This window comes from Mastigoproctus giganteus, chromosome 2 (genome assembly GCF_048544385.1).
Source record: "Mastigoproctus giganteus isolate SK-2022 chromosome 2, ASM4854438v1, whole genome shotgun sequence".
Lineage (NCBI taxonomy): Eukaryota > Metazoa > Arthropoda > Arachnida > Uropygi > Thelyphonidae > Mastigoproctus > Mastigoproctus giganteus.
The window spans coordinates 123,812,901-123,835,445 of record NC_143576.1 but is presented as its reverse complement, the minus strand read 5'-3'; the positions used below and the strand labels follow the sequence as shown (position 1 = coordinate 123,835,445).

The 22,545-nt window shown below is 36.8% G+C and overlaps 1 protein-coding gene across 1 annotated transcript in view; it reads left to right on the top strand.

Annotated features, from left to right (window-relative positions):
* Positions 1-22,545, top strand: part of LOC150089540 (abnormal spindle-like microcephaly-associated protein homolog) — a 309,620-nt gene that overhangs the window by 32,684 nt on the left and 254,391 nt on the right. The window contains exon 4 of the mRNA XM_090390020.1: positions 3,607-3,748. Within this exon, the coding sequence (XP_090246146.1) occupies positions 3,607-3,748 (142 nt within the window). The remainder of the gene's footprint in view (positions 1-3,606; positions 3,749-22,545) is intronic.

Here is a 22,545-nt window from a genome sequence, read left to right as displayed (position 1 = left end):
TGATCGACAAGGCTCTCATCATATACTCCCTCCTATCGTGTCGGGGAAGAATTGCAGACACTTCCAAATTCAACCCTAATTCTCGGCTTTTGTTCAACAGTGACCTGTACTTGTTAAGTAATTCTGCCGGTCTCCTACTCTTAATATTATTAGTGCCAACGTGTACAACTATATCACCTTTTGTGCCCTTAAAAGATGATATTCGCTCTACAACGTCATCAACCTTTGCCCCTGGCAGACATACTCTGGTCCTGTTCCACCTATCTTTTTTACAAAGCATGTTCCCCGTTTCCCTGACAATAGAGTCACCAACAACTACTAGTTCCTTCGGGACCAGCGCATTCTGCCTTGGGGGTTGTCTCTGTGTCACGCGATGCCAAAGTGCAAGCTCTGGCGTTGATGTGGGCAGCTGAGAGCTTGATGGGCCCCTCAATTTAGTTTCTTCGAGGGCATCCACCCTGTCCTTCAAGCTCTCATATAGGCCCAAAAGAACGCCGAGTTGTTGCCTGATATCGATACACTCCTTGCATCGCGCACACACAAAGACATCCCCCTTGGCAGTATCATGTCCCGTACCCGATTGCTCTGCAAACATCAAGCAAACAGTGCATTTTATAAGGCTGTGAGTCAGAGGACAACTGCCCCCCTCAGTTCTGCTCTGAGCCACAGCACTTCCATTAGCTTGAGCCTTTTGCTTTGCTGCTCTGGTCTGAGTCATGATTCTATTAATTTATTAATTAATTATGTTATGTTATTAATTATATTACGTTTGTAATCTAAGTCGTTATATGTATTTATTTAAACGTACAATTTAACTGCTAACGAAGTTCAACTAACGCTATCTAGTACGGTATATAACCTACGGTATATCTAGTACGGTATCACAATGGCGGGAAAGTTAATAATGGTAGCGGTAGTTACGAACACGTGGAAACCCTTACCGATACTTTTACAAGGCCGAGTAAAGAATAAATACACCAAATTAATCAAAAAATCACAAAATAATGTTATACTACTAAATTTAAATCAAAAGTTTTAGAAAAACAATAATTTCAAATCAATAAATAAGAAAAATCCACTTAGCGGCTTGGAACACGACCGTCACTTAATATAAAAGTAGGTTCTCTCTTATGTGGATGAGAAATTGCAACTGTTCATTTTAATCACTTTGCCATAGATGATAAGTGCAGTGCCTGCAAAAATTTTCCATGAAATGCAGCAATTACATGAGCAGAAGGAGAACATGCCTGATTTTCCTCTTGCAAAACAGCTCTGATGGTAAAAATTGATGCTTCAGTTTTCCATTACTACTGGGTGCAGTGGGCTGTTAAAATTTGCCAAGAAACAGCAGTAACATGTATGAATGGAAAGTCAGCTCCTATAAAAATGAACATTCCTGATTTTTCACATGTAAAATTCTGCATGCAGGAACAAAAGTTTAAAGCTAGGTATCCTCTTATGCTGTTTGTGAAAAAATTGTCATATCACTTGTCATTGCTGACATGAGCTGCCAAAAAATACTGTTAAATGTGGCAAGCTGTGACAGCAGGAGTTAGCAAAAGAAGCTATAGCAATGTAGCTTATTTTCTTGTCAGTGCGGGAAATATGGCCATAGCAGATGCGACAAGGAAATTCAGTTCTGTTTAAAATTTAAATGTTTGCTGAATGTAGTACTGCCTTTAGTAAATAAAAAAAAAAAAAAACACTCCATTTATTAAATAAGCATACACCAGCCAATAAAATTACATGAAAAAACAAGATTGTTTATCAGTTAACTATGATTTGATCAACAGTTGGCCCTAGCAATACTAGCAATTCTCTTTTTCCACTAAGCAAGCAAGCATTTAATATTATTTGTAACCACATGAATAATAATGTTCTAAAAAAAATCACGTGCGTACCCTGTACGCATGAAAGATGTTTTATGCGTAAACATCTTTGACAAAACCTACTAAATTTTGAACAGCTAGAACCAAAATCATGAATGTAATTTATGCTCACACCTACTACTTGCTCTACCGAATCAACGTTAGTGATAAATAGGATATACATGCCCACTGCTTACTCTATTGAATCATTGTTTGGAAAGATTAGGCCAATAACCTAATTACTCATTTCATTGTAGCCATTTGTTGAATAATGATTGCAATAATACAAGTATTTTTATTGTTACAATCACTATCATGTCACTCTGTCATGCTTTGTTGCAAATTACACATGCAGCGCTATCATATCTGCAAGAAGTGACAGTATCTATGCATAATATGCTATTGAAACTGACTTGGCTCAGGATCTCAATGAGTACAAGTGTGAGATGGTACCGTTGCACATTACATTTTGCAATGAGGAAACAGAGATACTGTCAGAGATGAAATATATCAAGATCTATTATGACAATGAACTCAGGTGACTTTGGGTTAACCATTCTAGATTGGTTCTAGATCTAGAGCTCATACTAGATTGTAAATTGTATGAATCAATTTGGACATTCACAAAGTGATTGAAATATGTAAGACGATGTGTCAAGACAACAACGTTGACTCTGATGAAGCTGATGACTTGCACAGCCTTGTAATGCGACTGCGAAAAGAAGATACCTTTCGAAACTTAGTCATCCAAACAGCGAGATGAATGAGATTCTAAAGCTTGCCATGCTCAACAGACTCAGTGCAATTGCAAAGAAATGTGAAAACTTGATGACCAACGAAGAGTTCTTCCACTTATTTTTTAATGAGAATGGCCAATGATAAGCGAAAAATTCTACTCGTGCATGTAATTTTGGAGTCTTATCTGCCAATTGCAAACCGATTCAAATATTCTTGACCAGCCAAGCTGGTTGCGGAAAAACGTTTGATTTGCCTCTTGATGGAAATATACAACTGCTTCAGTAATACAGACGGGTTCTGTAATGCCTACATTACATGCGCTTCAACTGGTAAGGCTGAAGCGCATGTAATGTAATAATCTTGGATGTGCTCAGAGCTGGCATAAACCAGCTCTGACCACATCCAGGATAACTGTCCTCAAGATATCCATTTCTCTGGTTACCAAAAGGTTTCTGCCATGGGTGACAATGGTTAGCCCAAAGTCACCTGAGTGGTATTCCCCGAATCATAAACGTTTTTCCTGCAACCAGCTGGTTTACGTCAGCTCTGAGCACATCCAAGATCAACTCCCATGGTCTTTTGCGTGATCTCCTCTCCCGACTCCGTTTTTTTTTGTTATGAAATGGAAATGACGTCATTTCCACATCGCAAATCATGACAAATTGATTTTACTACCGTCTGAAATTTAGTAGGTGTCGCCAAAGATGTTTACACATCAAAAATGTTTCCCATTTCCCTAACAATGGAATTTCTCAGTAAAACTAAATCTTCTTGAACCAGAGCAAGTATACACTTGATTATTGTTGTTTTCTTGGGGTGGGGGGAGACACTTGTCATGCCACTGTATACTTGAATTCCTGGCAAGCACCTGTTTTTTATAGTAATGCACTAAGTTTTAATTTGATCTTGTAAAATAAGTATGCCATAAATATTTTTAATATTTCTGAAATTGAATAATGTAATTTTTTTAGAAAATAATGTTTATTTTATTTTTTATTAGACAATTTTTAGTGAGATTATACCACTGAGCTCTAACAGTGATGTTATTGGCTTATCAAGATTTATTATCAATAGAGTATTGAATGATCCGGATATTTCTCTTGAGTATGCTCATCCATCTGTTCCACATATGTATAAATCTGGTAAGTTTACAGGACAGATATTGTGTACTGTTATTGTTTTAGGATTACATTGTTATTTATTTATTTATTTGGGGGCACTTGTCATGCCCCCAAAACTGTGGATGAGATTATACATGTGCAAGCAGTGAATTTCCAGCTCCAAAAAATCATAAGTGTTTGAAGCCTTTTTTGCTATTTTATTGACTTAACTGTCATATTATATCATGCTCTATAAGTAGCTTTATTGTTCTAGTCACACTTTTTATTTTTAGTTTAGCCAAAGATTTTGCAGGTTTCTATTTAATATAACACAACCATTATTTTGTTCCAATCGTGCTGTCATTATTATAGTATAGTGTGAATGGTAGGGGAATTCAAATAGGTAGCTGTAAAGTTTGAATCAATTAGGTTGGCGTTAGTTGGGTAATTTTTTTTATCTATTATAATTAACTTATAGCTCAAAATCACTTGTTGGGCAAATATCTTTGTTTAGCTAGGGTAATAACTAATTTAACATTATGGTCATTGCAGTATAGCATAATTATATTCCAAACTTATTAGAACAAGGTATAAACTAGATAGAGTAATACATATCACTGCGTTTAGGAATCTATTAGATTACAGCAATACTCCGCATAGCACTGATAATTGGTACCAAAACTGTTCCATGTTATGTGAAAGTCTTTGTAGCATCAAATCCCATCTTGTAAAATTGCCATATCTTGATGCTATATTCAACATCCAGATCTCCATTCATAATCGCCTCTCAGACCATGTCAACCCCCCCCCCCCAAAAAAAAAACTTTCTCCAATTCTTCTATTAAATTCTTTGGTGCCATGTCGGTGTTATCCACTTCATAATTGTTTTCCTCTTCTTCCTATGCGGTTTGCTTGTCAATTTCAAAGAGAGTTGCATCAATTGTCATGTGCATGTGAGTCAGTGGAGTCACATACACTGGCAGTGTCCAAAGTTTCGAATCCCAAGTCTTTTCTGATCTTCACAATGCCTTCGGTAATTGTCTGAATTTGTGATTCAAAACCAGTGAAATCATTTGCCAAATGGGGCAAAACATGCTACTAAACAGAATGCATGTTGTTGGCAGTGATTTCTAGCCAAGATGCAAATATATTTTAAATTGTATTTAAAGGAGTAAAAAAATAAATTGTGCAATGAAAAGTTTGAAAATTTTTCACATCTCGCCAGGATGGAATTAAAAATACTGAACACTGTTGCACGTTGCTATTTGCACATGTGCATGTGGGACAACAGAGTTGGCACCGTAGCATATATGTACGAGTACCTAGGCTACGACAACGCAGCATATATGTACGAGTACCTAGGCTACAACAATGCAGCATGTATGTAGAGTAGGTGTCTAGGATATTGAATGAGTTTTAATATGTACAGTAAATTTTAAACTTAAACTTAATTGAAAACTGTTATAGTGAAACTCATGCTGTTTGAAGCTTTGCTGAGCGAGGTATTGCTGTAGTCTAGTATTGACAATTAATTAATTACATTTATTAATCTTATTAATTTTCATTGTTAATCAATTGTATTCAAATGGAAATCATGCCCCAGGCTAGAGCAGCAAAGCAACAGGCACAAAGTAGTGGAAGTGCTGTGGCTTGGGGGACAACCGAAGGTGGCATTCTCCAATGCATTGCGGCCTAAAAAAAATGTGCAACTTGTGAAACTTTTGCTGTCCCTTCTGGAACAGGACATTATCTAGCCAAGGAGGATGTCTTTGATTGTTAGGTGTAAAGAGTGTCAAGAAATTAGGCACCAATTCGGCGTTCTGTTAGGTGTCTATGAGAGTTTGAAGAATCGAGTAGATACTCTTGAAGGTATTAAAGTGGGGGACCCATCAAGCTCTCAGCTGCCCAACTCAAAACCAGAGCTCACTCTTGTGCATCAGGCAACACAGTAACAATCTGCAAGGCGGAATGTGCTGGTCCCACAAGAGCTAGTTATTGTCGGTGACTCTATTATCAGGGAGACAGGTAACATATTGTGCAAAAAGAATAGGTGGAATAGGACCAGGGTATGTCTGCCAGAGGCAAAAGTTGATGTTGAGCAGATATCATTTTTTAATGGCACAAAAGGTAATATTGTTGTACGTGTTGGCACTAATGACATTAAGAGTAGGAGATCTGCAGATTTACTTAACAAGTACAGGTCAATGTTGAAAAAGATTGCACATTAGGGTTAAATTTGAAAGTGTCTGCAATTCTGCCCAGACACAACAGGAGGGAATATACGATGAGAGCCTTGTTGATCAATTCAGCCCTGGAGAGATTATGCAAGGCTCGTGGGGTAGAATCTTTTTCAGCGTGGTCTGTGCTTGTTAACAGGAGAGATTGCTTCTACAGGGATGGGATACACTTAAAAAAAGTTGCAAGAATATTTGCCGATGCTATCAAGGTAGTGTTAGGTGGGTTGGAAAACTTCTAGATTATTGAGCATTCACAGGCTAAAAGATTAACAGTAGGCACAGGGGAAAGTAATTTAATTCTTGCGCTGCTTCTATTGTAATGTGCAGCAGCCTAGAAAGCGAGGCGCTCAGGATTTCACAGATTGATGAGAGTCATCATGGAACAAGTAAATAATGGGCTGTGTTAGGGTAACTAAGAATAAGAACAAGTGCATGTATACTTGCATGTACACCAATGCTAGTAGTATAGTAAATAAATTTGATGTGCTGGTCAAGACATCAAAGGCAGATATTGTTGGATATCAGAGACATGGTGTCACACATATCAACAGTGCAGAATTGGAATATGGGGAGTACACTGTGTACAGAAAGGATATAGACAGAATAGAAGAGGAGGAGTTACGCTGTTAGTTAAGAAACACAAAATCTGAGGAAGTGCACCCAGTTGACATAGATGGACAGTGCAATTTTTGAGCCAGTTTGGTGTGTTATAGGCCTAATGACTCTGATGAGTACAATGAATAATTGTACAGAGAAATAGTGGTACAGTAAATTAAAATGTCTTATGTTGGGGATTAATTCCCCAGGTATTGATTGGAACTTGTGAGTTGGTCACTCGCATACTAGCAAGACTTTTGTGGATTTATTAGATGATTGTTTTCTACAGCAGCAGCATTTTCGAGAGGCAACCAATACAAGGGAGTAATATACTCATGATCTGATTATCAGCAGTGATTATTTGTGCATTAAGAATTTGCAGATAAAGGAACCACTGAGTGGCAGTGATCAGAGTGTACTGATGTGAGATTTACTTAAAGACATAACTACCATCAGGGCTAAAAGGAAGGGTTTTCCTTTCGTAAAGGTAACTACAGTGGTCTCAGGCAGTTTTGCATTGGATTTGTTAATGGGAAGTCTTGTTTGGCCAATTTGATTGGATAATATGATGTGGTCAGAATGGAACTGAATGCAAAAAATAATTTTGATATCATATACTTGGATTTCAGGAAACCTTTTAATACTGTTGCACATAGAAGACTACTGTACAAATTGGAGCACTATGACATAAAGGGCTACAGTGGATAAAAGTGTTGTTGTTGAAAGGGAGAAGATGGTGGTAATTAATGGACACTGCTCTTCGTGGACTAATGTTATTAGTGGAGTCCTAGTATTAGTAACGGCTGCATGGTGCAAGAAAGCCTATGGCTTATGCTGCACCAGCCAAAAAAAAAAAAAAAAAAAAAAATCCGAACAAAATGATAAAAACAAAAAAAAAAAAAATAAATAACTAAATAATAATAATTAATAAAAAAATAAAATAAAATATAAATAAAATGTTTATATTTTTATCATTTATATTGATGAAGGTACATCAGGCTTAATGTCTAATTTGCAGATGATGCAAAAGTTGGCACAGTTGTTAATGACAGTATGCTCCTGCAACAGGATACATAAAAGCTGTGCAGATGGGCTGAGAAGTGGCAGCTGAAGTTTAATATTGAAACGTACCAACTGTGCGGTACAAGACTCGGTGGTAGAGAATGAAAAAGACCTGAGGGTAATTGTGCAGTCACATGAAGTTTTTGAACAGGCTGCCACTGGGTCTTGTCAGTGATATACAGGAATTTTGCTAGTAGGGATAAGGAGGTGATTATTCCTTTGTATAAACCAATAGTCAGGCTGCACCTTGAGTACTGCTTATAGGTCTGGAGGCCTCATTTTAGGGAGAATGTAGAATAGCTAGAACAAGTACAGAGAAAGGCAACAAGATTGGTCAGCAAAACAAAGGTGTGCTCTTACAAAGAAAAGCTTAAGTTCTGCAGACCGCGGCATCTGGAGGCTAAGCACCTGCAAGGTGATCGGATTGAGGTGTATAAGGCCTTGAATGGGTTGATTGGACTCTTCCTGTTGCTCAGATTTCAAACCTGGGGGGGCATAAATTCAAATTGAGGAAAGGCAGTTCTAGAAGAGACGTGTGGAAATTTGCCTTTAGCCAGCACCTGACCAGTTTACACACACACACACACACACACACACACACACACACACACACACACACTTATATATGTATATTGACATATTCTTTTCAATTCATATAGTTTATTTATGTGATATACCCCTTAATTTTCTTGAAGCATATTATATCTCCATTATGTAGTTGATTGCTGGAACAAACTTCCATCTGTCATTGTGGAAGTTTATAGCTTAAATAAATTCAAGGAAGAGCTGGACAAGCCTTTAGGGAAAATGTATGTGTGAAATGGGATTTTTTTTTGGATGATGCTTTCTAAGCTTTCTTTCTTGCATCATATGCCTTTGCTAATGCTATTTTTTTGCCCTATTTAAAGTATCCTTGAAAAAATTATATTCATAGTATATGTGTGGTGGACTTTTATTTGCACTCTTTTGTCAGTAGTGTACTCTGTGTTTACTGAACAAGTTTGAGCAGAAAAAATAGGTATTTATCTGCCCTTTGTCTTGCAAATTAACTGTCCTTTCTCCTGCAATATCCTTTGTGTCTTGCTAATTAACTATCCTTTATCCTTTGGAGAAACTTTCCGCTAAAGCTGCAATTTATATGAAAGGCATTACTGTGAACCTCAAATTGTACTAAAGTTTAAATTGGATATGTTAAAATTCATTTTTGCATCTAACTCTTTTGTGAAAACTTCGTAGTAACTCATAATTAATTGAGACTTGAATTCCCATTAACAAACTCATGCTCTGTTTCCTGAATTATTCTGCACCTGACCAGTTTACACACACACGCACACACATTTATATATGTATATTGACATATCCTTTTCAATTCATATAGTTTATTTATGTCATATAATCCTTGAAATTTTCTTGAAGCATATTATATCTCCATTATGTTGTTTTTTAATACAAAATTTGTTCCCTAAATATATTTTGAGGTAATATTTGTTCATAATATCAGTGATGACCGACTTAACCCTGAACACATAAGTAACAAAAATAAATTTACAATGTAGTTTCTAAATAAGTTTATAAAATATTTTTACTAAATACAAATATATCATTCTACAAATAAAATATTTGGGTAAATGTTTAGCCCTTTCCATGTTTGTGTTATATGACCAAAAGTATTTGGACCCCCCTATGAATATTCTATACCATGCCAGAAATCTCTTACGTTTACTTATTGGCTGAGATATACCAGTATAAAACTTGTGGGTCTGTCTGTGCAGTAGCAGTATGTTAGAAGCTAGTATGTACCTTGAATATACAGAACTTAGACTTTCAATGTGGGACAGTAGTTGGATGCTGCATCTGTAACCTTTCTGTGTGTCCATTTTGACACATCAGAATCTCCCAAATTCATTGTGGCAGATCTTATTCAAAGATAGAAGACGGTAGGTAAAACTTCAACGAAAAAATGTTCTTGACATTCTCACAAATTCAAACATGCTTGAACCACAGAGTGCAGTTCATGCCTTGTGCAAGTTGTCTGAAAAAAATGTCAGGGAACAGGTTCAAGGAGCTGTGGGAATGTTCATTAGTATATCAACCATCTGCAGGGAAATGTAAGTCATGGGTAAAATAGTAGGTCAGCTGTGCATAAGCCCAATAGCATGATCATCAGTGCTAACCAGCATTTGGACTGGGATCATTTTCAACTTTCATGGTCTCTAGAACAGTGGCTATGTAACATTTAATTGCAGTAGATATATACTGGTGTGAAGATTGCCCAGAGAGCATTTCACATTGAGGTGTATTGTCTTGATTGCAAAGTTTGTTGGAAATAGTTTGATTGCTTGGAATTATTTCAGTTGGTTCTTATTTGGTCTTTGGTGATAGCATCTGATGCAATGAATTCAATGACCTACTTGGACGTTTTGGACAGTTGTAGGCTATCTACATTTTAGTAGTGTGGAAATGGTCCCTTTGTGAGTATCAGTACCATAATTCCACTCTATAGCATATAGCGAGGATCATACAGACTGGTTTGTGGACAACTGCTTCAAAAAATTGGGCTGCCTAGTTCAGAGGCCAGATTTCACACCCCATATGAAGACGCTTATGAGATGAACTGGAGTACTAGATGTAGGGAAGACAGACAGACAGTCTTCTTGCAAAGGAAAAATATGACTTTCTACATTGTTAGGAAGGACACTAAGTGGATATACTACTAAACTCTTTAAGAAATCACACTTCTGCTGCATGAATTTTGTTTTAGTTAGTTTATTAGTAGGAAAAGAATAAAATGGTTACATTCTTTGCTCTAATCAGCCCCATTGTCTAAAGTAAAAAATGGCTGTTTCTTAATTCCATATTGAATTCTGTCCTTGGCTCAACATTTTGGATTTTACAAAGATTAGTAGTTGCTGCCCAGACACAATAGGAGGGAGTATATGATGAGAGCCTTGGCGATCAATTTGGCCCTGGAGAGATTGTGCAAGTCTCAAGGGGTAGAATTTTTCTCAGCCTGGTCTGTGCTTGTTAACAGGAGAGACTGCTTCTACAGGGATAGGATACACTTAAATAGAAAGGGTGCAAGAATATTTGCTGATGCTATCGAGACAGAGTTAGGTGGGTCGGAAAACTGCTAGCTTGGGGGATACACAGACTAATAGATTAACAATAGCCACTGGCAGAGGTGAAAGTGATTCTTGCACTGCATTTCTATTGAAATGCAGTTGAGCAGTTGCCTGGAAAGCAAACCAAAGGGGATTTCCAGGACTGCTGGGAGTTATAGTAGAACAAGTAAATATGTGGGCTGTGTTAGGGTAACTAAGAGTAGAAACAGGTGCATGTATACTTGAATGTACACCAATGCTAGGAGTAATAGATAATAAATTTGATGAGCTTGAACCGCTAGTCAAGCCATCAAAGGCAGATATTGTTGGGATATCAGAGATATGGTGTCACACAGACATAAGCAGTGCAGAATTGGAATTTGGCGTCCTGTCTATCCTTTCTGTACACATTGTACAGAAAGGATAATCAGGACAGGAAAGCAGGAGAGGTTATGCTGTTAGGTAAGAAACACAAAATCTAAGGAAGTGCATCCAATTGATGTTGGTTGACAATGCAATGTTGAGTCTGTTTGGTTTGTGTTATAGGCCTAATGAATCTGATGAGTATATAGCAAGCAATTGTGTGGAGAAATAGTGGGCCACTAAATCAGTGTGTCTTATAATGGGCGATTTGATTTTCTCAAAGATTGACTGGAATTTGTGGGTTGGTCGCTCGCACTCTAGCAAGAGTTTGGTGGATTTACTGCATGATTGTTTTCTTCAGCAGCATGTTTGGGAGGCAACTAGAGGGAGTAATACTCTTGATCTGATTATCAGTAGTGATTCTTCATGCATTAAGAATCTGCAGATAAAGGAACCACTAGGTGGCAATGATCACAGTGTGCTGAAGTGGGATTTACTCAAAGAGGTAACTACCATCAGGGGTAAAGGGAAGGGTTTTTGCTTTCCTAAAGATAACTATGGTTGTCTGAGACAGTATTTAAATTCTATATGGTGGGACCAACTGATGATACCAACAGCAAATTCAAAATGGGAAGCATTCAAAGAATTAATCTTGGAAGCTACTACGCTTTTCATACCAACTAAGAAATATTGTTCAATATTTAGGCCTAGATGGATGTCAGTTGAACTAATTAGACCTGTGGCAGAGGGAAAAAAAAAAAAAAAAAAAAAATGCATGGGATACATATAAATTAAAGGAAACAGAATCCTATGATAGATATAAACTGGTCTATAACCAAGTCACAAAGGAGGTTAGTCAGGCAAAGGCAGATTATGAGAAATCTTTTTGCAAAGGATGCAAAGAAAAACAGAAAAGAGTTCTTTATTTATGGTAAACTCTTGATATTGATGGTTCAACTGTTGATGATCCTGCTCAGGTAGCTAACAAACTAAATGAATATTTTTCATTTATGTTCACACATGAGGGGTTATTCAGGGAGGGGAATGCCAGATGTGTATTAAACTCTGGCAATAAGCTAGATAATCTTGTAATAACTGAGAGTAAAGTGGAAGAGAAATTGTTGAAGATAAACATAAGAAAGGCACCTGGGGTGGATGGAATCTATCCAGTTATATTAAAGGAGGCAGCAAAAGAAGTAAGTAAACCCATAATTATATGAGCTTCCTTGGACTCAGGGAGATACCCAGGGACTGGTGATGTGCAAATGTGACCCTAATCCACAAAGAAGGAACAAAGGGGGAGACAGGTAATTATGGACCTGTTAGTTTAACTTCTGTTCCAGGGAAATTAATGGAGGCACTGATTAAAGAAGCATTGCAGGGTCATCTAGACAAGACTTCAGTTATAGCTTGGACACAGCATTGGTTTGTTAAATGGAAGTCTTGTCTGACCGATGATGTAGTCACTATGATGTAGTCGCAATGGAACTGGATGCAAAGAATAATTTTGATATCATATATTTGGATCTTAGAAAGGCTTTTGATACTGTTGCCTGTGGAACACTGCTGCACAAATTGGAGTAGTGTGGCATTGGAGACAAATTGCTGCTATGGATAAAGAGATGGTTGAGTGGGAGAAGACAGAGTGGTAATCAATGGACACTGCTCTTCATGGACTAATGTTATTAGTGGAGTCCCCCAGGGTTCAGTGTTGGGTCCATTGTTGTTTTCTGTATTCATCAATGATATTGATGGTATATCAGGCTTAATATCCAAGTTAGTTTGCAGATGATACAAAGGTTGGCAGGATTGTTAATAACACTAATGACAGTATGCTGCTGCAACAGGATCTAGAAAAGTTGAGCAAATGGGCTGAGAGGTGGCAATTGATGTTTAACTTTGACAAATGTAAAGTACTACTTATGGGAAGTAGTAACCCCAGTGGTAGAGAGTGAAAATGTCCTTGGGGATAATTGTGCAGGCAGATATGAAGTTTTCTGAGTAGTGCAGATGGTCTGCAAGGTAGACTTGGTGTCTTGTCAATGATATGAGATCGTCTTTTTTTCCTTCAAAATGTGCCGCAATCTACCATCGCAAGAATTTCGTTGCACATGGTTAAAAAAGTTAATCAACACATACTGAAAAATGTTTATAAATTTTAAAATTAAATATAATTCAGAATTCTTATTTTAAATTCATGCATATTTAAATTTTTAATTTATGTGAAGCTTGTGTATTCATGCCATCTGCCAAGTTTTCAAAATTGGGGATATATACTGTGATAAGAATCTTCTGTATGCAAGTCTGTAAAAGTAGAGCAATTCTTTGTTTTTTGTTTGTTTCAAATACAAAAAAGGCCAATTCACATAGAGATGTGGAACCAAAACGGGAATTTAAAAGTTCAATTCATTTTTTTTACATTTGGGTACTTTTCTCGGCAAAAACATATTTTCAGAAGTCTTTTTCTGATGATCTGGCTTTTAGGAAGATATTGTTTCGCAATGTAATAATTTAATTTTCAAGTAATATTTTCTGCATGTGAAAAATCTTAGAGATTTTTTCTGCAATTTGTTTCGTATCTAAGTGAACATTAAATGGATAAGAAATATATTGAACAATTTCTTCAATTGTTTTAAAATCACCGAATCTGGTTTTAAAATTATCAACAACTTTCTCAATTTCAGAAACACATTTCTCACTATTAAATTCAAAAACAGGATATTTTTGCAAATGATCTTAATATTTGCAAAATGATCAAATTTTTTTTCTTTGAGATCTTTAGCCATTGCAAAAATTGATATTTATATGCAGAAATACTACTAATCATGTCACCCACATTTTTATTTTTTTTCTTGTACTGTAATTCCAAATCAGATCACTTACTTTACTGGTGAAATATGCCAAAAAAAACCAGATCACTCAATCACTCTGTATTTTTTGCTGCTGATAATCATCTCCCCTTTGATCAACAAATTTTTTTTAATTTCATTCAGCAAATTTGGAAATCTCTGTAGAAACTTGCTCTGACTCTGCCACTTCACATCTGTGTGTAATATCAGATCTGGTTCATTTTCATCGAGTTGCATTTTGAAAAGTCTCCTTTGAAGAGATTGTGTCCTCTTATGGAATTCACAATATTTATAAAGCTATGTCCATAATACTTAATTTTAATCTTTTGCTGGTTAACACTTGATGGTGGGTGGATGATACAGCGGTAACTCAAATCTGGGAATTCATTTGGCATAATGCAATGAATCCCTTAAGATGTCCCATCATTGCTTTAGCTTCATCTGTTGTTATTGATACGAGCTTAAATAGTAGCAATTTAAGTTGTTCAATAACATTTTTGAATGCATTAAATATATCAAGACCTCCAGTTCTTTCTTTTAACAAAACCACACCCAGGTTCTTCTCTAGTGGCAGAATCATCAAACACCATTCAAATAAAAACGAGCAATTCAGCTGTGTTAATGAAATTTTCAAAAAGAGAATCTATTATTTCTAAAAATGTGTCTGATGAATTGACCATCAGAAAATGGCTTGCATTTTTTTGCAAGATGGCTCACTTCAAATGATGCTGCAGTTACTGATTTAGATTATAAATGAAGAAATTTTGTTGTGCAAAATAATCTGGATTTACATTCTTTTAATTTATTTTTTCTATGGTCACTATTAGGTGGATAATCCGATTTGGTATTTACCATGGAGTGTGTTGAAATGCCTTTCTAAATTTCCTTTTTTGGGTATAGCCACGGAAGCATTGCAAATCAAACAACCACATTACAAAAAAGTATTCTCGTTCCCACTCTTCATGAAAATGATATTTTTTTTTACTCTAGTATTCATTTTAAATCAAAGGGTATTAAATTAACATATAAGTACTGTCCGGTTATTAATATTAAGTGAAGTCAATAAGAAATCAACACATACACAATGCTCTCCACAATGTAACTGCATGAATTTTCACTAGACAAGCCTAGTGGCTGCATGGCGACAAGAGTAGTCACGTGGTTCAGCGGATTTGTAATAAGCTTATGCAGTGGGGCGCATAATAATAATAACATTTTATATTTTGACTAATCAATTTTTTATAGATATATTTAAAATTCGTTGTGATCGACTGAAATTAAAGCCACAATCGATTGGTAGATCGTGATCGACTTGTTGGCCACCCCTAATATCCAGGAATTTTTCTAGCAGGAATAAAGATGTAATTATCCCCTTGTATGCAATAGTCATATGGTCATATGTAATAAGGCCACACCTTGAGTACTGTATACAGGTCTGGAGGCCTCATTTTAAGAAGAATGTAGAGCTGTCGGAACAGAAATGGGCAACAACATTAGTGAATGGAACAAAGGGTTGCTCTTACGAAGAAAGGCTTAAATTTTGCAAATTGCAGTGTCTGGAGACTAGGCACCTGCGAGGTGATCTGATTGAGGTGTATAAAGCCTTGAATGGTTTGAGCATGCTCAGTACTGATGGGATTCTTCCTCTTGCTCAGAATAATCACTTCAGAGGACAAATTCAAATTGAGGAAAGACAGTTGTAGGGTAGATGTGCTGAAGTTTGCCTTTAGCCAGCTGGTGGTTGATTGCTGGAACAAACTTCCATCTGTCTTTTTTTTTTTTTTTTTGATTTGGTAGTTGTTGGCGCATCGGCTTCTGTGGCCATATTGCACCTCCCAAGGTTTTTGCAGTACTTTGATCCGAGGCGGGAATCGAACCCGCGACCTTTGAGTTGCCGGGCAGGTACTTTACCCACTCGGCTAGCCCGGTCGGCCCATCTGTCGTGGAAGTTGATAGCTTAAACAGACTCAAGGCAGAACTGGACAAACATTTGGAGCACGTGGATGGGTGAAATGAGAAGGGTTGTGTGCTGTTTTTTTTTCTTTTTTCTTTTGCTGATGCTATATAAGCTTGCTTTCTTACATCATGTGCTCTTGCTAATGCTAATATGGTGGAAGGCTCTTTCTACATCACTAGGGAAAAAAAAAATTCCATTTCTCATAGATGTGCTGGTACAACTGACCATTGAATTTTCTATTTCTCCACGCCTTCAATTATAATTGCCCATGGAGATAACTTATTCCTAAAGAACTTGCTGGCTAAAAATAAACTTTATATAATCCCATTTTTTTTTTTTTTTTATGCAAACCCCAAACACGAGAGGTATTAGAACCTATAGTACTTAGTACTGTGCTTGGGTTGGAGGTTGAGAAGACAAAAGAAGATATTTGTTGACATTAGACTTAAACTTCTGTAGACTATAATTTTGAGGAAATACATATGATGGAAGGTTGTTCCAGAAAATGGCAGTTGAATGAATAAACGAGGAAGATGAAAAGTTGGTTCTGTGAGTTTGAAGTTAGACAGTAAATGGATGTTGGCTGGTGGTGGCACGTGTTCGGACTGTTTTGAAAGAGAGAGTGGGAATTATAGAAGCCAATTCAGAAGAACAGTGCCCATGGAAGTATCTGTAGAAAGGCAGGCAGCAGAAGCAGTACATCTATGAGACAGTGAGTAGAGAGACTGTTAGAGAATAGTCATTAATTAACCTAACTGCCCTCTTCTGAATGGAATCTAGAAGCCTGAGAGAAGTTTTGGGGGCACCACCCCAGATGTGGGAACACTATTCCATGTTAGGATGGATTTGTGATTTGTACAGAGTGAACAGCTGTTTGGAAGACAAGTAATGCCAAAAGCGAAAGAGGAAACCAAGTTTTTTAGATGCAGAGGAAGCAATATTAGTAATGTGCTTGTGCCAAGAGAGATTAGAAGTCAGGGTAATCCCCAAAAGCGGGGTTCGAGCCCGTCACCCCCAAATACGGAGGATGCGGAAAAGTCAAGGGAATGACCACCACATATTCCTAGAGCAATATGGCCTTAGTTGCTAATGCTTCTAAAAACCAAATAACAAACAACAACAACAAACAAAACAATCCCTAAAAGAGATATATCACTATACCTAGAAATTGGAGTGTCACCAAAGATAAGTATAAGAGCAAAAGAATCCTTTTTGTGAGATATAAGACAAGACAGAGTTTTAGAAGGATTGAAATTAACTAAGTTCTCTTCGCCCCACTGGAGAATTATCTGGAGATTGGCATTTAAGGAATTGGTAGCTGATATTTGAGGAGTTGAAGCTGATTGAACAGGACAAGGTTTCTCAAAATGGAATGCAATGTGCAATCATCATCAATATACAAGAGGAAAAGAGTGGGGGAAGGAACTGAACCTTGGGGGAGACCGGCATTAGTGAAGAAGTTAGAAGACAGATAGCCATCTACCATCATGCTCAGTGAGCTATCAGAGAGAAAACTGTATAACCAGTTACAAAAAACAGTTGGCAAACCATAAGATGGAAGCTTGTTTAGAAGACCTTTATGCCAAACACGATTGAAACCTTTGAGATGTCAAGAGTAACTGCTTGTGTTTCACCAAACTTTTCCATTGAATTTGTCAATAAATGGGTGATATAAGCCAGAATATCACCAGTGGATCGACACTGAAGGAATTAATACTGGCGATCATTGATCTGATGGATTTCTAGGTAGTTTAAGAATTGGCGGTTAATTGATTTCTCCATTACTTTAGAAAGACTAGAAGTAATTGCAATGGGACGATAATTGGATGGGAGGGATTTGTCACCCTTTTTAGGAACTGGCTGGATATGAGTAAATTTACAAGCAGAAGGAAAAACACCTTTGGAATAAGAAAGTGAAAAAAGGTGGTAAAGAACAGGAATAAGTTCAGGAGCACAGGTTTTGAGAACAAGTGGAGAAATATCATCAGGATCTGGAGCTTTCTTAGCATCAAGATTCGTCAAAATCCTTCTGACATCCTTTTGACGGAAGACCTCAGGAGACATTGAATGGAGCGTTTTGGGAATGGTGGGAGGTGTTTTACCAAGATCATTAATACATGAGTTGGAATAAAAATGGGATGCTAGCAGGTCAGCTTTATCCTTGGCTGAAGTGACAACAGAACCATCTGGTTTTGACAGAGGTGGTAGCAGAAATGGGCAAAAGTTGTGGCCAATAGCTTTGGCAAGAGACCAGAATGCTCGGCTACCATTAGGGCAAGAAGCAAGTTTTCTACTCTTAGCCTGTTCAAAATCTAGTTTCGACTGATTAATAACTGCTTTACAATTGTTGCGAGCTTTGGTGTACGCAGAAAATGAAAATATAGAATTGGAAACAAACCAATTACGATATGCAATGTTCTTCTCTTGAACAGCCTTAGCACATTTATTGGAAAGCCAAGGTTTGGTGAAAAGATGAGATTTTAAAGTGGAGTGTGAGATAAAGGATTCCATTCCTATAAGATTAATTTCACTGACACGATCTGGGCAAACGTTGACATCAGAAGTTTTGCAACAGTAATCCGACCAAGGGAAAGAAGAAAAGAAATCTCGCAGGTCATCCCAGTTTGCATTCTTGTAATGCCAAACAACACGAGGTTGGGAATAGCCATGAGGTAAAGGCTCTGTTGGAGAAGAGACAATCACCAAGGTGTGATCTGAGATGCCTAAAGGACCATTCACTTCGATGGTGTACTTAGAAGGGTTGTTTGTGAGAAAAAGATCAAGCTTGTTGGCTGTATGGTTACGATTGTCCGGTATTCTTGCAAGATCATTAGTAATTGCAAATCTTGAAACTCTTCCCTGTTAATTTGGATTTATGGCACTTAGTTCTAGTATCATTTATAACTGAAAATTTCATCTTTATATTACTATCCTCCTCTGAGAGCCTTATAAACCTCAGTCAGATCCTTTTTAAGATATCTGGTTGCTAAAAGTGTAGTTAAAAGTGTTCTCTTATATAGGCATCTTTTTGTCAATCTTACCAAGTATGTTGACCATCTTTGAACCTTTTCAAGAAGCTCTTTTCTGTTTTTAGGTGTAATCATAGTAGGAATATTTGAACAGTATTTGAAGCATGGTCTTACAATTTATTTATAAGTAGGATTTTGACTTCACATCTCCACAAGGAAATATTTGATAAATCATTACTAGGACATCAAAAAATTCCTTGCTGTCTGTCTGCACTGCATGGAGAACTTCATTCCTGCCTGGACTGTAATTTGTCAAATTTATCTTTTTCTAATATACAGCAGACTCTCGATTTACTGGGATCAGATTAACCCAAACAGTTCAAGGCCCCAAATTAAAAAGAAAAAAAAAAAAAAAAAAAAAACTGACTGGAAATCATAAAATTCAAGTAATAAATAGAATAGGCAGTGCTGTTTTTGTAAATAAATAGGTGCCGGTATTCATTCTTTGCTATCAGGAAAAAATTAAAATGATATGAAAAGTACTCTGAAAATTTTTTTTCCCTGATATTGTTATTTTAGTAGTAATGTTTTTAGACTAATTAAGTGTATTAACACACAGTTTATTAAGCATAAATTTATTATTCAAGTATATAAAAAAATAAAATGTGTGTAAAATAATAACGTAATTAAAAATAATTTCATAATAAAGTTTTTGTAGAATATTCCAAATTTTTATTAAGTTCTCATCCGACACCATATGCCAGAGGTGGATAGCCATTTTTGAGTGAAGAGCCATTTTTGAGATAATTTTAAAAAAAAGAGAGAGAATCCAAAGAGCCACATCTCAGCTCAACCTTGGAGAGGAGGGATAAGAGTTTTTTAAGAAATGGAATAGAGTGGGAAAGTGTTTATTAAAAAAAAAAATATATATATATTTTGAAATAGTATTTATTAATACTGAAAAAACATAACAAACACCCAATTAGGTACAAATTAATGTGACTTTTGCTGATGAATTTCTTGAGCAAGTGTCTCCCAATATCATGCGAGTATGTCATAATTAAACCTGCTGAGCTTTAAATATGCTCGCCTTGTTTAGACTACAGTTTCTTGATTTATTTTTAATATAGTTCATGTTCAAAAATATTTTCTCGCAGAAATACGTCTAACCAAAAACTGAGAGAAATCCAAACACAAATATTTTCAAATTTATATACGGGTCCGGTAAGCTACTCCACGCATCGAACACAATTTGGTCTGCATTTTAAAGTCATCTATCATCCATTTGTGTAGAATTGCAAGGGCAGCCTTTTGCCACTCGAAATTCTCAATTTCAGTTTTAAGACATTTTAGCCTTGCACTCCATATGTCCTTGATTTTTAAGTCCTTTAATTCCATTTCAAATTGTGCTTCATGTGAGCTGTCAAGTTAAAGAGCCTCAGCTACATGTTAAAAGAGCTGCATGTGGCTCGTGAACTGCAGGTTGCCGACCCCTGTCCTATGCCGACCTATTTTCTTCCTCTTTGGGTGTCGGTTGCTGAAAACGTTTCCGAAGCAGCCATGAATCGGCATATTTTGCTGGATCTAAGCAGGTCAGTGGTGGGCCTACAGTTTTAAAAAACAGTACTGAAGAAACTGTTTTTATCATCAACAAAGTGCTGGTTGGGCTGGCAATCAGATTTATTTGTGAAAATCGTCGTTCGCATTCACTCGATGAAATTGGTATTGTACTCAGAGCGTTCATCAAATGCTTCAATTCTTCCGAAACCTTCTTATCAATTAGGTATCCCCGAAATCCACGAATTGCATCTTTCATTTAACTGTAACCTAATTGACAATTTTCTAACTTCACTTTTACCAAATGCCAACAATTCATGTTTAGAAGGATTTAATACCTTCGTTGTCCTAGTTTTCCTTTCTCGTTATCGGTATTGTCACTAGTTCTTAAATTTGAATTTTTTTTTTTTTTTTTTTTTGAAACTGTCCAAAATGTCAGTGTCATTCGGATAATCAGGTACTGTGACCATGTATCATTATTAGCCATATGGTGCAAGGAAGCCTGAGGCTTTTGCTGCACCAGGCAAAAAAAAAAAAAAAATTCTGAGTTACCCAGAGAGAGAGAGAGAGAGAGAGAGAGAGAGGAATCACCAAGAAAGAGAAGAATGATGTTATTTAATGATGTTAAATTTGGATAACGCACTTCCGCGAAACAGATGATTGTTTGTTGGGGTGTGAGAATTAGAAAATCACTTTTCTAATTCTCAAACGGGGTGCTTATGGTTGATTCACAAAGATGTCCAACTTATGGCCAGCGAGGAAAGTGAACTAAAACAGCATTTTAAATGTTGTTAATTATCAAAAAAATTCTCATTTTTTCGAATATTTTCGAAAAAGTTTTGAATACTTTCAATTTTACTTTTACATGCAATAAGATATCGAAATGTAACATACTAAAGAAATCTAACTTTGAATTTTTTTGAATATGGCCCCTGTAAGGGAAAAGGTTGGACACCACTGCAATAGAAGGTGGGCCAGAGCCCATTGGGAATACACCTTGATCTGCTCACTCTTGACTAAAGTGACTCCTCCGTATGTGGACAGGTGGTCGGATAGGTTTTACCAGGTACCACTAAGTTGTAGAATGCTTTAGCTCTCTTAATTCGTGCAGCAGCAGCACTAATTACCTAAATTGTCTGAAGGCCAGAAATGCGAAAAATTTTCTTTGCTCAACGGAAACTATTTTAAATGTAACTTCCAAGGAGAATTCAAAATAATTTGCTATAAAAGGACTTTGTTTAACAAAGGCCTGACTGAGTAATTTAGAATTATAAAAATGGTTATACAGGGTGTCTCAAAAAATACACGGCATAACTTCAGGAATGAGTTCCTCATATGTAGACAATAAAAATATTTTATATCAACATAGTTCCGGAAATGCTTGGTTCCTGAGTTATTTACTGGAATGTCTTATCTCCTGCAGGTGATTTCCTTCATCACAGGGTGCTGACAGAATCTGGTGGTTTCCCATTCCGACCATGTACTCAAATCAGGAGCAAGCAGATATGCACTTTATGTACACAGGGTAATCTGCTGGTGACAAGGCCTGTACCCGTTGCAGATGGTAAGGATACAGTTGTTCTCGCAACACTTTCCAAATAGTTGAACGTTGAACAGCCAGTTGCATTGCTATTCTACGTGGCTGTTTCCAGGAGTGGCATGCAAACATCCAAAATCTCATCTTCTACTCCAGGAGTCGTAGATCTTGGTCATCCTTTGTTGGCAGCACAAGGCGTAAAGGTCCCATGTTCACAAAGGCAGTGATGGATACCTTCAAACATTTTCCTGTCTGGACATCTTTATTCTGGGAACCTTTCGTGGTACAAATGACGAGCCTCCAGAGCATTGCCGTCCGCCAAACCGTACATAAAGTGCACATCCACTTGCTCCTGATTTGAGTACATGGTCGGAATGGAAAACCACCAGATTCCGTCAGTACCTTGTGATGAAGGAAATCACCTGCGGGAGATGAAACATTCCGGTTAATAACTCGGGAACCAAGCATTTCTGGAACTATGTTGATATAAAATATTTTTATTGCCTACATATGAGGAACTCATTCCTGAAGTGATGCCGTGTATTTTTGAGACACCCTGTATAGAAAATATCTTAAAAATACAGTAAAAAATACAAATTTAGTTAAATAA